Source organism: Ranitomeya imitator, chromosome 6, assembly GCF_032444005.1.
Source record: "Ranitomeya imitator isolate aRanImi1 chromosome 6, aRanImi1.pri, whole genome shotgun sequence".
Classification (NCBI taxonomy): domain Eukaryota; kingdom Metazoa; phylum Chordata; class Amphibia; order Anura; family Dendrobatidae; genus Ranitomeya; species Ranitomeya imitator.
In genome coordinates, this window is record NC_091287.1 from 500,347,502 (window position 1) to 500,365,210 (window position 17,709).

Genomic DNA, 17,709 nt, shown 5'->3' on the forward strand with positions numbered 1-17,709 from the left:
AGAGACATGTATACACAGAGGACATTCATACAGAGACATTTATACACAGAGCACATACATACAGAGACATGTATAGACAGAGGACATACAGAGACATGTATACACAGAGGACATACATACAGAGACATGTATGAACAGAGGACATACATGCAGAGACGTATACACAGAGGACATACATGCAGAGACATATACACAGAGGACATACATGCAGAGACGTATACACAGATGACATACATGGAGAGACGTATACACAGAGGGCATACATGCAGAGATATGTATACACAGAGGACATACATGCAGAGACATGTATACACAGAGGACATACATGCAGAGACGTATATACAGAGGACATACATGCAGAGACATGTATACACAGAGGACATACATACAGAGACGTATACACAGAGCACATGCATACAGAGACATGTATACACAGAGCACATACATACAGAGACATGTATACACAGAGCACATACATGCAGAGACGTATACACAGAGGACATACATGCAGAGACATGTATACACAGAGGACATACATACAGAGACATGTATACACAGAGGACATACATGCAAAGATGTATACACAGAGGACATACATGCAGAGACATGTATACACAGAGGACATTCATACAGAGACATTTATACACAGAGCACATACATACAGAGACATGTATAGACAGAGGACATACATACAGAGACATGTATACACAGAGGACATACATGCAGATACGTATACACAGAGGACATACATGCAGAGACATATACACAGAGGACATACATGCAGAGACGTATACACAGAGGACATACATGGAGAGACGTATACACAGAGGACATACATGCAGAGATATGTATACACAGAGGACATACATGCAGAGACATGTATACACAGAGCACATACATACAGAGACATGTATTCACAGAGCACATACATACAGAGACATGAATACACAGAGGACATACATGCAGAGACGTGTATACACAGAGGACATACATACAGAGACATGTATACACAGAGGACATACATGCAGAGACATGTATACACAGAGGACATACATGCAGAGACGTATACACAGAGGGCATACATGCAGAGACGTATACACAGAGCACATACATACAGAGACGTATACACAGAGGACATACATGCAGAGACGTATACACAGAGGACATACATGCAGAGACATGTATACACAGAGAACATACATACAGAGACATGTATACACAGAGCACATACATACAGAGACATGTATACACAGAGCACATACATGCAGAGACGTATACACAGAGGACATACATGCAGAGACATGTATACACAGAGTACATACATGCAAAGATGTATACACAGAGGACATACATGCAGAGACATGTATACACAGAGGACATTCATACAGAGACATTTATACACAGAGCACATACATACAGAGACATGTATAGACAGAGGACATACATACAGAGACATGTATACACAGAGGACATACATACAGAGACATGTATGCACAGAGGACATACATGCAGAGACGTATACACAGAGGACATACATGCAGAGACGTATACACAGAGGACATACATGCAGAGACGTATACACAGATGACATACATGGAGAGACGTATACACAGAGGGCATACATGCAGAGATATGTATACACAGAGGACATACATGCAGAGACATGTATACACAGAGGACATACATGCAGAGACGTATATACAGAGGACATACATGCAGAGACATGTATACACAGAGGACATACATACAGAGACGTATACACAGAGCACATGCATACAGAGACATGTATACACAGAGCACATACATACAGAGACATGTATACACAGAGCACATACATGCAGAGACGTATACACAGAGGACATACATGCAGAGACATGTATACACAGAGGACATACATACAGAGACATGTATACACAGAGGACATACATGCAAAGATTTATACACAGAGGACATACATGCAGAGACATGTATACACAGAGGACATTCATACAGAGACATTTATACACAGAGCACATACATACAGAGACATGTATAGACAGAGGACATACATACAGAGACATGTATACACAGAGGACATACATGCAGATACGTATACACAGAGGACATACATGCAGAGACATATACACAGAGGACATACATGCAGAGACGTATACACAGAGGACATACATGGAGAGACGTATACACAGAGGACATACATGCAGAGATATGTATACACAGAGCACATACATACAGAGGCATGTATAGACAGAGGACATACATACAGAGACATGTATACACAGAGGACATACATGCAGATACGTATACACAGAGGACATACATGCAGAGACGTATAGACAGAGGACATACATGGAGAGACGTATACACAGAGGACATACATGCAGAGATATGTATACACAGAGGTCATACATGCAGAGACATGTATACACAGAGGACATACATGCAGAGACGTATACACAGAGGACATACATGCAGAGACATGTATACACAGAGGACATACATACAGAGACGTATACACAGAGGACATACATGCAGAGACATGTATACACAGAGGACATACATACAGAGACATGTATACACAGAGGACATACATACAGAGACATGTATACACAGAGCACATGCATACAGAGACATGTATACACAGAGCACATACATACAGAGACATGTATACACAGAGCACATACATGCAGAGACGTATACACAGAGGACATACATGCAGAGACATGTATACACAGAGGACATACATACAGAGACATGTATACACAGAGGACATACATGCAAAGATGTATACACAGAGGACATACATGCAGAGACATGTATACACAGAGGACATTCATACAGAGACATTTATACACAGAGCACATACATACAGAGACATGTATAGACAGAGGACATACATACAGAGACATGTATACACAGAGGACATACATGCAGAGACGTATACACAGAGGGCATACATGCAGAGACGTATACACAGAGCACATACATACAGAGACGTATACACAGAGGACATACATGCAGAGACGTATACACAGAGGACATACATGCAGAGACATGTATACACAGAGCACATACATACAGAGACATGTATACACAGAGCACATACATACAGAGACATGTATACACAGAGCACATACATGCAGAGACGTATACACAGAGGACATACATGCAGAGACATGTATACACAGAGTACATACATGCAAAGATGTATACACAGAGGACATACATGCAGAGACATGTATACACAGAGGACATTCATACAGAGACATTTATACACAGAGCACATACATACAGAGACATGTATAGACAGAGGACATACATACAGAGACATGTATACACAGAGGACATACATACAGAGACATGTATGCACAGAGGACATACATGCAGAGACGTATACACAGAGGACATACATGCAGAGACGTATACACAGAGGACATACATGCAGAGACGTATACACAGATGACATACATGGAGAGACGTATACACAGAGGGCATACATGCAGAGATATGTATACACAGAGGACATACATGCAGAGACATGTATACACAGAGGACATACATGCAGAGACGTATATACAGAGGACATACATGCAGAGACATGTATACACAGAGGACATACATACAGAGACGTATACACAGAGCACATGCATACAGAGACATGTATACACAGAGCACATACATACAGAGACATGTATACACAGAGCACATACATGCAGAGACGTATACACAGAGGACATACATGCAGAGACATGTATACACAGAGGACATACATACAGAGACATGTATACACAGAGGACATACATGCAAAGATTTATACACAGAGGACATACATGCAGAGACATGTATACACAGAGGACATTCATACAGAGACATTTATACACAGAGCACATACATACAGAGACATGTATAGACAGAGGACATACATACAGAGACATGTATACACAGAGGACATACATGCAGATACGTATACACAGAGGACATACATGCAGAGACATATACACAGAGGACATACATGCAGAGACGTATACACAGAGGACATACATGGAGAGACGTATACACAGAGGACATACATGCAGAGATATGTATACACAGAGCACATACATACAGAGGCATGTATAGACAGAGGACATACATACAGAGACATGTATACACAGAGGACATACATGCAGATACGTATACACAGAGGACATACATGCAGAGACGTATAGACAGAGGACATACATGGAGAGACGTATACACAGAGGACATACATGCAGAGATATGTATACACAGAGGTCATACATGCAGAGACATGTATACACAGAGGACATACATGCAGAGACGTATACACAGAGGACATACATGCAGAGACATGTATACACAGAGGACATACATACAGAGACGTATACACAGAGGACATACATGCAGAGACATGTATACACAGAGGACATACATACAGAGACATGTATACACAGAGGACATACATACAGAGACATGTATACACAGAGCACATGCATACAGAGACATGTATACACAGAGCACATACATACAGAGACATGTATACACAGAGCACATACATGCAGAGACGTATACACAGAGGACATACATGCAGAGACATGTATACACAGAGGACATACATACAGAGACATGTATACACAGAGGACATACATGCAGAGACATGTATACACAGAGGACATTCATACAGAGACATTTATACACAGAGCACATACATACAGAGACATGTATAGACAGAGGACATACATACAGAGACATGTACAGTGGGGCAAAAAAGTATTTAGTCAGTCAGCAATAGTGCAAGTTCCACCACTTAAAAAGATGAGAGGCGTCTGTAATTTACATCATAGGTAGATCTCAACTATGGGAGACAAACTGAGGAAAAAAAATCCCGAAAATCACATTGTCTATTTTTTTAACATTTTATTTGCATATTATGGTGGAAAATAAGTATTTGGTCAGAAACAAAATTTCATCTCAATACTTTGTAATATATCCTTTGTTGGCAATGACAGAGGTCAAACGTTTTCTGTAAGTCTTCACAAGGTTGCCACACACTGTTGTTGGTATGTTGGCCCATTCCTCCATGCAGATCTCCTCTAGAGCAGTGATGTTTTTGGCTTTTCGCTTGGCAACACGGACTTTCAACTCCCTCCAAAGGTTTTCTATAGGGTTGAGATCTGGAAACTGGCTAGGCCACTCCAGGACCTTGAAATGCTTCTTACGAAGCCACTCCTTCATTGCCCTGGCGGTGTGCTTTGGATCATTGTCATGTTGAAAGACCCAGCCACGTTTCATCTTCAATGCCCTTGCTGATGGAAGGAGGTTTGCACTCAAAATCTCACGATACATGGCCCCATTCATTCTTTCATGTACCCGGATCAGTCGTCCTGGCCCCTTTGCAGAGAAACAGCCCCAAAGCATGAGGTTTCCACCACCATGCTTTACAGTAGGTATGGTGTTTGATGGATGCAACTCAGTATTCTTTTTCCTCCAAACACGACAAGTTGTGTTTCTACCAAACAGTTCCAGTTTGGTTTCATCAGACCATAGGACATTCTCCCAAAACTCCTCTGGATCATCCAAATGCTCTCTAGCAAACTTCAGATGGGCCCGGACATGTACTGGCTTAAGCAGTGGGACACGTCTGGCACTGCAGGATCTGAGTCCATGGTGGCGTAGTGTGTTACTTATGGTAGGCCTTGTTACATTGGTCCCAGCTCTCTGCAGTTCATTCACTAGGTCCCCCCGCGTGGTTCTGGGATTTTTGCTCACCATTCTTGTGATCATTCTGACCCCACGGGGTGGGATTTTGCGTGGAGCCCCAGATCGAGGGAGATTATCAGTGGTCTTGTATGTCTTCCATTTTCTAATTATTGCTCCCACTGTTGATTTCTTCACTCCAAGCTGGTTGGCTATTGCAGATTCAGTCTTCCCAGCCTGGTGCAGGGCTACAATTTTGTTTCTGGTGTCCTTTGACAGCTCTTTGGTCTTCACCATAGTGGAGTTTGGAGTCAGACTGTTTGAGGGTGTGCACAGGTGTCTTTTTATACTGATAACAAGTTTAAACAGGTGCCGTTACTACAGGTAATGAGTGGAGGAAAGAGGAGACTCTTAAAGAGGAAGTTACAGGTCTGTGAGAGCCAGAAATCTTGATTGTTTGTTTCTGACCAAATACTTATTTTCCACCATAATATGCAAAAAAAATGATAAAAAAACAGACAATGTGATTTTCTGGATTTTTTTTTCTCAGTTTGTCTCCCATAGTTGAGGTCTACCTATGATGTAAATTACAGATGCCTCTCATCTTTTTAACTGGTGGAACTTGCACTATTGCTGACTGACTAAATACTTTTTTGCCCCACTGTATACATAGAGGACATACATGCAGATACGTATACACAGAGGACATACATGCAGAGACGTATACACAGAGGACATACATGGAGAGACGTATACACAGAGGACATACATGCAGAGATATGTATACACAGAGGACATACATGCAGAGACATGTATACACAGAGGACATACATGCAGAGACGTATACACAGAGGACATACATGCAGAGACATGTATACACAGAGGACATACATACAGAGACATGTATACATAGAGCACATGCATACAGGGACATGAATACACAGAACACATACTGTACATATACATACACCACAGAATACTTACCAGCCTGTCTATCTCCTCTTCTCTTCTTCAATTCTTCTAGACTCCCGCATAGTACAGGACCTCCAGTGACATGATGGTCACATGACCATGATGTCACCACAGGTCCTTCTGTACTCTCAATGTCTGAAACTACATTGATAATGCAGAACTGCTATTAATGTAGTTTCTGCAGCAAATGCTGGGGGCCATGGGCAACTGTCAATTTTCCACCCCAACACCGGCCCTGGGTCCATGACACATGGATTGGATAATTTTGGATTAGATGATAGAAACATAACAAGTAAAAAATAAGAAACATTTAGTAACATGGATCTTTCTTCACCTACCGGGCCTGGACTGTTCTCTGACTCCACCATGATACTCGCTCTGGTTGAATACTGGTGCATTATTATTGATGTCTTCTACAATTATAATAACAGTAAATGGACCTTCAACGATCGATCCTCCACTGTCAACCGTTTTTACCTACAGATAAAGAACACAAATAATTCTGACAATTTCCATCAACATAATAACAGAATCATAGAAATCAACTATATAGGATAGTGAAGAAATTAATCTACTAAATTGTTTGGGGGGATAATATTGGCTGTATAGTGAGGAGACTTTAATATTAATTACTAGCGATGAGCGAGTATACTCGTTGCTCAGGTTTTCCCTAGCACGCTCGTGTGGTCTTCGAGTATTTGTCAAGCATGCTGGGGTGGTCTCCGATCATTTGTCAGTGTTCGGAGATTTAGTTTTTGTTGACACAGCTGAATGATTTACAGCTACTAGCCAGCCGGAGTACATGTGGGGGTTGCCTGGTTGCTAGGGAATCCCCACATGTACTCAGGCTGGGTAGTAGCTGTAAATCATTCAGCTGCTGCGATGAAAACGAAATCTCCGAACACTAACAAATACTCGGAGACCACCAGGGTTTTTGGTGTTTTTTCAGTCTTTTTTTAAAGTCTATTTTAACTGGGATTTTTTTTAGTTCATTGTGGACGTGGTTTAGGGCTTACAGATGTTTTTGCCTGATTCATAACTTGCAACTTTTCAAAAAGTCACAAAATTTGTTGCATTTTTTCTCTAGTCCTCCCTCCAGTATCATTTTATGTACATCCGCAATTTTTGTATAATCTTTATTAAAAATTGTAAAACATGCAAATTTTGCTCTAGAAAGTAGCAAAAATTGTTAAATGCAGAAAAAACTACCATTTTTTGACTTTCGACAAAATTCACAAACTGCGTACAACAGTTTCATGAATATGGTACAAAAAATGTCAGCGACAGCCACAGGATCAAAGAAGAAAAGTAACTTAAAAAAATGCAAATAATGAATCGGGCTGGATATAGATCTCCCCGAGAGACACGTAGATCAGGAGAGTGGGTCATCACTCATTACATGTCTCTCACTGGTAAAGCCCCTTTCATTTAATGAGCTGTGAAGATCTTTGGGCCGGACATAGATCTCCCTCAAGAGCTCATTTAACCCCTTAACCCCCAGAGCTTTTTTCAGTTTTGCGTTTTCGTTTTTTGCTCCCATTCTTCCCAGAGCCAAAACTTTTTTATTTTTCCATCAATATGGCCATGTGAGGGCTTGTTTTTTGTGGGACAAATTGTACTTTTGAAAGACACAATTGGTTTTACCATGTTATGTACTAGAAAACAGGAAAAAAAATTCCAAGTGCAGTGAAATAAAAAAGTGCAATCCCACACCAGATTTTTGCTTTTTTACTAGGTTAACTAAATGCTAAAACTGACCCTCCATTATGATTCTCCAGGTCATTACGAGTTCATAGACACCAAACATGTCTGGGTTCTTTTTTATCTAAGTGGTGAAAAAAAATCCAAACTTTGTTTAAAAAAAAAATTGTGCAATTTTCCGATACCCGTAGCATCTCCATTTTTTATGATCTCAGTTTGTGTGAGAGCTTATTTTTTGCGTGCCGAGCTGACGTTTTCATTGATACCATGTTGGTGCAGATATGATCTTTTGATCGCTCGTTATTGCATTTTAATGTAATGTCACGGCGACCAAAAAAACGTAATTCTGGCGTTTTGACTTTTTTTCTTGCAACACCGTTTAACGATTAGATTAAATGTTTTTTTTTTATTGATAGATAAATTCTGAACTCGGCAATACCAAATACGGTATGTGTATGTTCGATTTTATTTTTATTGTTTTATTTTGATAGGGGTGGAAGGGGGGTGATTTGAACTTTTATATTTTCTTTTTGTTAGATTTTTAAAAACTTTTCTTTTTTTTTTTTGGCATGCTTCAATAGCCTCTATGGTAGACTGGAAGCTGCCATCGTCTCTGCTACGTAGAGGCGATGTTCAGATCGCCTCTATATAGCAGATTTACTGACTTGCTATGAGTGCCGACCACTGGATGACCCTCACAGAAAGCCGGCACTGACAACCATAGAGGTCTGATGGAGACCTAAGGTTGTCATGCCAACACACCAGTGACCCGCGATCAAGTGACGGGGGTCACCGGTGTGCGTATTTCAGGCGCGATTACTGGAAGCGTGATTTAACTGCCTCTGTCAGCGTTTGACAGCGGCATTTAAGGGGTTGATAGTTGCGGGTGGATCGCGATTCCACCCACGACTATTCCAGGCACATGTCAGCTGTTCAAAACAGCTGATATGTGCTGGGAAAGATGTGGGCTCACCGCCGGAGCACACATCAAATGGAGGGACTACGACATTGGCGTACTATTACGCACGATGTCGGAAAAGGGTTAAAATGCTCCCAATCATTACCATGGGTGAAAAATTTACCAAAATCGCTGAAAGAATTGATATGCTACAGGTTTAAAAAAAAATACCATACTCAGCAGCTCAAAAAAATGCATGAGACTTCTGAAATATCATTAACTTTGCAAGTAATGTAAACGTAGCATTTTTCCAACAGAAAAAAAGCAGCAAAAAAACTCCACATGTGAACATACCCTTAGAATAGAAAATGCTCGTTTTCTTGTTACCTGTAATGTGTGGACTTTTCTCTTATCCCACCTCAGCGATTGCAATGTACGTAGAAGTCCATTATTAGGATCAATCTCAATGATATTGTCTTTCTCACCTTCCAGTAAAAAGGTTACAGACCTGGAATTGCTTTTCTCAAACTAAAAGAACACAGAAGAATATTCTTATTACATATTATTCTATTTGATACTGTTAGTTTGTAGTAGAAAATGCAGATATTTAGGCAGAAATTCATTCTTCAAGTTAAAGCATTTTCTAAAAAGTTCTAGATATGATGGCCAATAAGCCATTCATTTTTCGTTTCCAATCGTAAAGAGTTGAGAGGTTTTCAATGGGCCATAGTGTCTTCTTGTTGGAAGCATTGATGGACACCCAAATGCGCTGCTGATAGCTTATACATGCTGCCCGAATCACTGGCAGCATGTATCAGACACTGGCTCTGTCATTTCAGGCAGGTCTCTTTTGCTCTAAAAAATTGCGGCTATTCAAAAAGTATATATATTTAAAAGTTGGCCAGGGACCATGTGACTCAGGTGATTAGTCAAAGGGACCGGTCCCTTGTGACTCCTCCCCACCTTCTGACCTTGAGTGATAGAGCGCTCCTTATACATATTGTACATTGGGAGAGAACTGTCACTCAAGATGAGAGGGGCAGGATAGGCCACAGGATACCTGTCTCTTAGACTAGTCACCCAAGTGCCATGATCCTTGGCTGGTTCTTAAGTTTATGTATGACCTTGGAGTTTCAGAGGAAGGTTACATTCCCACAGTGAGTATTTAGTGAGTGTCCGCAGACAAAGATATATTGAAACTCGCATTTATTAGAAAAAAGTTAAAAAAGTAATAAGGATAATAGCCAATGTGGCATAGGAGACCTCGGTCGACGCGTTTTGAGCCTGCATAGAACTCTTAAAGGGAGCCTGTCACATGAAAAAAACACTATTAAGCTGTAGATATAGGGTTAATCTGCAGGTTAATAGCGTCCTAAGCCTGCCCAGGGTGTTGTGAATTCTGTGGCAGAGCTCCCTCCTGTGGTCACAAGTGGTACTTCGGCTGATTCTCTCTGTGAGCTTCCGTTGGTGGAGGGAAGTGGTACTGCGGCTTCTGAGTTTCCTCCCTCAGGTGATCTGGGAGGTCGTTAGGTGCTTCTCTACTTAACTCCACCTAATGCTTTGATCCTGGCTTCCTGTCAATGTTCCAGTGTTGGACTTACTTTTCCCTGGATCATTCCTGTGGCCTGCTGCTCTGCATAGCTAAGTTCTTCTTTGCTATTTGTTTGCTATTTTTTCTGTCCAGCTTGTCTAATTTGTTGCTGGAAGCTCTGGGACGCAAAGGGTGTACCTCCGTGCCGTTAGTTCGGTATGGAGGGTCTTTTTGCCCCCCTTGCGTGGTTTTCTTTAGGGTTTTGTGTAGACCGCAAAGTTACCTTTTCTATCCTCGATCTGTTAAGAAAGTCGGGCCTCACTTTGCTGAATCTATTTCATCTCTACGTTTGTCTTTTCATCTTAACTCACAGTCATTATATGTGGGGGGCTGCCTTTTCCTTTGGGGTATTTCTCTGAGGCAAGGTAGGCTTGTTTTCTATCTTCAGGCTAGTTAGTTTCTCAGGCTGTGCCGAGTTGCATAGGCAGAGTTAGGCGCAATCCACGGCTGCCTCTAGTGTTGTTTGGAGAGGATTAGGGATTGCGGTCTGCAGAGTTCCCACGTCTCAGAGCTCGTTCTATGATTTTGGGTTATTGTCAGATCACTGTATGTGCTCTGACCGCTATGTCCATTGTAGTACTGAATTGCCTTTCATAACAGTACAGGAAGCCAAAAGTACTAATGATTCTCAATAGAGGGAAAAAAGAAGTTCTGAGACCATTTTTTTTTCTTTGCACTGTGTTTTGCCTTTTTTTTCCCCTAGACATTTGGGTGGTTCAGTACACAGGTGTAGCGATGGACATTAGAAGTCTGTCTTCATTTGTGGATCAGCTCTCGGCAAGAGTACAAAAGATTCAAGACACTATTGATCAGAAAGCTATGTTGGAACCAAGAATTCCTATTCCTGATTTGTTTTTTGGAGATAGAACTAAGTTTCTGAGTTTCAAAAATAATTGTAAATTATTTCTGGCCTTGAAACCTCGCTCCTCTGGTGATCCAGTTCAACAGGTTTTGATTGTTATTTCTTTTTTGCGCGGCGACCCTCAGGACTGGGCATTTTCTCTTGCGCCAGGAGATCCTGCATTGAGTAATATCGATGCGTTTTTCCTGGCGCTCGGATTGCTGTACGATGAACCTAATTCAGTGGATCAGGCAGAGAAAAATTTGCTGGCTCTTTGTCAGGGTCAGGATGAGATAGAGGTATATTGTCAGAAATTTAGAAAGTGGTCCGTGCTCACTCAATGGAATGAATCTGCGCTGGCAGCTATGTTCAGAAAGGGTCTCTCTGAAGCCCTTAAGGATGTCATGGTGGGATTTCCTATGCCTGCTGGTTTGAATGAGTCTATGTCTTTGGCCATTCAGATCGGTCGACGCTTGCGTGAGCGTAAATCTGTGCACCATTTGGCGGTATTACCTGAGCTTAAACCTGAGCCTATGCAGCGCGATAGGACTTTGACCAGAGTTAAACGGCAAGAACACAGACGTCTGAATGGGCTGTGTTTCTACTGTGGTGAGTCCACTCATGCTATCTCTGATTGTCCTAAGCGCACTAAGCGGTTCGCTAGGTCTGCCACCATTGGTACGGTACAGTCAAAATTTCTTCTGTCCGTTACCTTGATCTGCTCTTTGTCATCGTATTCTGTCATGGCATTTGTGGATTCAGGCGCTGCCCTGAATTTGATGGACTTGGAGTATACTAAGCGTTGTGGGTTTCTCTTAGAGCCCTTGCAGTGTCCTATTACATTGAGAGGAATTGATGCAACGCCTTTGGCCAAGAATAAGCCTCAATACTGGACCCAGCTGACCATGTGCATGGCTCCTGCACATCAGGAGGTTATTCGCTTTCTGGTGTTGCATAATCTGCATGATGTGGTCGTGTTGGGGTTGCCATGGCTACAAGCCCATAATCCAGTATTAGATTGGAAATCCATGTCGGTGTCCAGCTGGGGTTGTCAGGGGGTACATGGTGATGTTCCATTTCTGTCAATTTCGTCATCCACCCCTTCTGAGGTTCCAGAGTTCTTGTCTGATTACCGGGATGTATTTGATGAGCCCAAGTCCGATGCCCTACCTCCGCATAGGGATTGTGATTGTGCTATCAATTTGATTCCTGGTAGTAAATTCCCAAAAGGTTGACTGTTTAATTTATCCGTGCCTGAGCACGCCGCTATGCGCAGTTATGTGAAGGAATCCCTGGAGAAGGGGCATATTCGCCCGTCATCGTCACCATTAGGAGCAGGGTTCTTTTTTGTAGCCAAGAAGGATGGTTCGCTGAGACCTTGTATAGATTACCGCCTTCTAAATAAGATCACGGTTAAATTTCAGTACCCCTTGCCATTGTTATCTGATTTGTTTGCTCGCATTAAGGGGGCTAGTTGGTTCACCAAGATAGATCTTCGTGGTGCGTATAATCTGGTGCGAATCAGGCGAGGAGATGAATGGAAAACTGCATTTAATACGCCCGAGGGTCATTTTGAGTATCTAGTGATGCCATTCGGACTTGCCAATGCTCCATCAGTGTTTCAGTCCTTTATGCATGACATCTTCCGAGAGTACCTGGATAAATTCCTGATTGTGTACTTGGATGACATTTTGATCTTCTCGGATGATTGGGAGTCTCATGTGAAGCAGGTCAGAACAGTTTTTCAGGTCCTGCGTGCTAATTCTTTGTTTGTGAAGGGATCAAAGTGTCTCTTTGGTGTGCAGAAGGTTTCATTTTTGGGGTTCATCTTTTCCCCTTCTACTATCGAGATGGATCCTGTTAAGGTCCAAGCCATCCATGATTAGACTCAGCCGACATCTCTGAAAAGTCTGCAAAAGTTCCTGGGCTTTGCTAATTTTTATCGTCGCTTCATCTGCAATTTTTCTAGTATTGCCAAACCATTGACCGATTTGACCAAGAAGGGTGCTGATTTGGTCAATTGGTCTTCTGCTGCTGTGGAAGCTTTTCAAGACTTGAACCGTCGTTTTTCTTCTGCCCCTGTGTTGTGTCAACCAGATGTTTCTCTTCCGTTCCAGGTCGAGGTTGATGCTTCTGAGATTGGAGCAGGGGCTGTTTTGTCGCAGAGAGGTTCTGATTGCTCAGTGATGAAACCATGCGCTTTTTTTTCCAGGAAGTTTTCGCCTGCTGAGCGAAATTATGATGTGGGCAACCGAGAGTTGCTGGCCATGAAGTGGGCATTCGAGGAGTGGCGTCATTGGCTTGAAGGAGCTAAGCATCGCGTGGTGGTATTGACTGATCATAAGAACTTGACTTATCTTGAGTCTGCTAAGCGGTTGAATCCTAGACAGGCTCGTTGGTCGCTGTTTTTTGCCCGTTTTGACTTTGTGATTTCGTACCTTCCCGGTTCTAAAAATGTGAAGGCGGATGCTCTGTCTAGGAGTTTTGTGCCCGACTCTCCGGGTTTGTCTGAGCCGGCGGGTATTCTCAAGGAAGGAGTAATTGTGTCCGCCATCTCCCCTGATTTGCGGCGGGTGCTGCAAAAATTTCAGGCTAATAAACCTGATCGTTGTCCAGCGGAGAGACTGTTTGTCCCTGATAGGTGGACCAATAAAGTTATCTCTGAGGTTCATTGTTCGGTGTTGGCTGGTCATCCTGGAATCTTTGGTACCAGAGAGTTGGTGGCTAGATCCTTTTGGTGGCCGTATCTGTCGCGGGATGTGCGTGTTTTTGTGCAGTCCTGTGGGATTTGTGCTCGGGCTAAGCCCTGCTGTTCTCGTGCCAGTGGGTTGCTTTTGCCCTTGCCGGTCCCGAAGAGGCCTTGGACACATATCTCTATGGATTTTATTTCTGATCTTCCCGTTTCTCAAAAGATGTCAGTCATTTGGGTGGTCTGTGATCGCTTTTCTAAGATGGTCCATCTGGTACCCTTGTCTAAATTGCCTTCCTCCTCTGATTTGGTGCCATTGTTCTTCCAGCATGTGGTTCGTTTACATGGCATTCCAGAGAATATCGTTTCTGACAGAGGTTCCCAGTTTGTTTCAAGGTTTTGGCGAGCCTTTTGTGGTAGGATGGGCATTGACTTGTCTTTTTCCTCGGCTTTCCATCCTCAGACTAATGGCCAGACCGAACGAACCAATCAGACCTTGGAAACATATCTGAGATGCTTTGTTTCTGCCGATCAGGATGACTGGGTGTCCTTTTTGCCTTTGGCTGAGTTCGCCCTTAATAATCGGGCCAGCTCGGCTACCTTGGTTTCGCCATTTTTCTGCAATTCTGGGTTCCATCCTCGTTTCTCTTCAGGACAGGTTGAGTCTTCGGACTGTCCTGGTGTGGATACTGTGGTGGACAGGTTGCAGCTGATTTGGACTCATGTAGTGGACAATTTGACCTTGTCCCAGGAGAAGGCTCAACGTTTCGCTAATCGCAGACGCCGTGTGGGTCCCCGACTTCGTGTTGGGGATCTGGTTTGGTTATCTTCTCGTCATATTCCTATGAAGGTTTCCTCTCCTAAGTTTAAACCTCGTTTCATTGGTCCGTATAAGATTTCTGAGGTTCTTAATCCTGTGTCTTTTCGTCTGACCCTTCCAGATTCTTTTTCCATACATAACGTGTTCCATAGGTCGTTGTTGCGGAGATACGTGGCGCCTATGGTTCCATCTGTTGATCCTCCTGCCCCAGTTTTGGTGGAGGGGGAATTGGAGTATATTGTGGAGAAGATTTTGGATTCTCGTGTTTCAAGACGGAAACTCCAGTATCTGGTTAAATGGAAGGGTTATGCTCAGGAAGATAATTCCTGGGTTTTTGCCTCTGATGTCCATGCTCCCGATCTTGTTCGTGCCTTTCATGTGGCTCATCCTGGTCAGCCTGGGGGCTCTGGTGAGGGTTCGGTGACCCCTCCTCAAGGGGGGGGTACTGTTGTGAATTCTGTGGCAGAGCTCCCTCCTGTGGTCACAAGTGGTACTTTGGCTGATTCTCTCTGTGAGCTTCTGTTGGTGGAGGGAAGTGGTACTGCGGCTTCTGAGTTTCCTCACTCAGGTGATCTGGTGAGGTCGTTAGGTGCTTCTCTACTTAACTCCACCTAATGCTTTGATCCTGGCTTCCTGTCAATGTTCCAGTGTTGGACTTGCTTTTCCCTGGATCATTCCTGTGGCCTGCTGCTCTGCATAGCTAAGTTCTTCTTTGCTATTTGTTTGCTATTTTTTCTGTCCAGCTTGTCTAATTTGTTGCTGGAAGCTCTGGGACGCAAAGGGTGTACCTCCGTGCCGTTAGTTCGGTACGGAGGGTCTTTTTGCCCCCCTTGCGTGGTTTTCTTTAGGGTTTTGTGTAGACCACAAAGTTACCTTTTCTATCATCGATCTGTTAAGAAAGTCGGGCCTCACTTTGCTGAATCTATTTCATCTCTACGTTTGTCTTTTCATCTTAACTCACAGTCATTATATGTGGGGGGCTGCCTTTTCCTTTGGGGTATTTCTCTGAGGCAAGGTAGGCTTATTTTCTATCTTCAGGCTAGTTAGTTTCTCAGGCTGTGCCGAGTTGCATAGGCAGAGTTAGGCGCAATCCACGGCTGCCTCTAGTGTTGTTTGGAGAGGATTAGGGATTGCAGTCTGCAGAGTTCCCACGTCTCAGAGCTCGTTCTATGATTTTGGGTTATTGTCAGATCACTGTATGTGCTCTGACCGCTATGTCCATTGTAGTACTGAATTGCCTTTCATAACACCAGGGCCAGCACTGAGAGCCCGGCTGCCGGGAGGAAGTTAACTTTATTTCTCCAGGTTTTAGTCACGTGGGTGGCACTGTCAGTCACCGGTTTTCAGGCTGTAATCACGCCCCCTGCACTGACTCACATATCCTCCCAGCAGCGGGGGTCTACGTGTCAGCATCGGGCAAGTTCAGAATTCTATTAACCTGCAAATTTACCCAAAGTCAGGAGATTAATAGAGTTTTTTCACATGGCAGGTTCCCTTTAATCATAACATGATTTTTTACTTTTTTTTTCCAATAAATGTGAGTTTTAATATATCTTTAAAATTTACTCTACAAGCTTCTGAAAAATATCAGCAACAACAATGGATCAGCGGTCAGGATTTTATTCAGCAGCATGTCAATTTATGCTGCAGGTTTTGACTGAGCCATGTAGAGGCTCATAACTCTGTACCCCAGAACCTCAAAGACCTGAGGGCCACCCTTCAAGATGAGAGGGATGCCATGTCTCAGCAGACAATAACTCCACTTGTGAACAGCAGAAGACGTCGCTGTCAGCTGTAACTGATGCTCAAGGCCATAGGACAAGTTATTGAGACAGTGACATTTTTTGTTGCAGTATACTCACCATATATCCACCACTGTTGTTGGCTTTTGTTTCAATAAATTGTTTGGGATGAGGAAATCACTATCGCTGCTTCTATGTGAATACCTTACTTTCATGATAAAATATCACTGTAGCGTGAACTTTTTACATTTTCCATAAATTTTGCCGAACGCCAAATATCCCTAACTTTTTGTGAGTAACGTACTGTATGTTGAAAAATTATATAACCAAAGTGTTAACCTGCTCTTATGTCCACATTTACCCTGACCTTTCCTTTTCCCTGATTCACACCTGGTACCGGAAAATATATATACCCCTTTTTTGTTAGCCTTTAAGATGTGGATACTGTACCATCTTGTGCCAATTTACGGACAGGAACATGTATTATATCACTGAATAGATTTTATTAGGTGGCCTCTACAATTGCAAATGCCGTATTAGGAGTGATGTCATATATACAAACTTATAAAAGTGATTTTTGGAACTCTTTCAGCAAATATGCCGTCAGCCAAAATAAAGGGGATGGGTGGCAGGTGAACAAATAAATGGAGGCGTCTTATTTATCCTATTTCCCCATATTTTTTCCCTTACATTTTTCTCTCTACCAAGAAAGCACAGGTCTGACACACCCAACATTTATGAGGCCAATAAATTAAACTGCC

At 42.7% G+C, this 17,709-nt stretch overlaps 1 protein-coding gene across 1 annotated transcript in view; it reads right to left on the bottom strand.

The window, feature by feature from the left end:
- Window positions 1–17,709, bottom strand: part of CDH17 (cadherin 17) — a 106,704-nt gene that overhangs the window by 75,927 nt on the left and 13,068 nt on the right. Inside the window, exons 3-4 of the mRNA XM_069731707.1 lie at window positions 9,653–9,793; window positions 7,005–7,143 (exon numbers count right to left, since the gene is read on the bottom strand). Of these exons, the coding sequence (XP_069587808.1) occupies window positions 7,005–7,143; window positions 9,653–9,793 (280 nt within the window). The remainder of the gene's footprint in view (window positions 1–7,004; window positions 7,144–9,652; window positions 9,794–17,709) is intronic.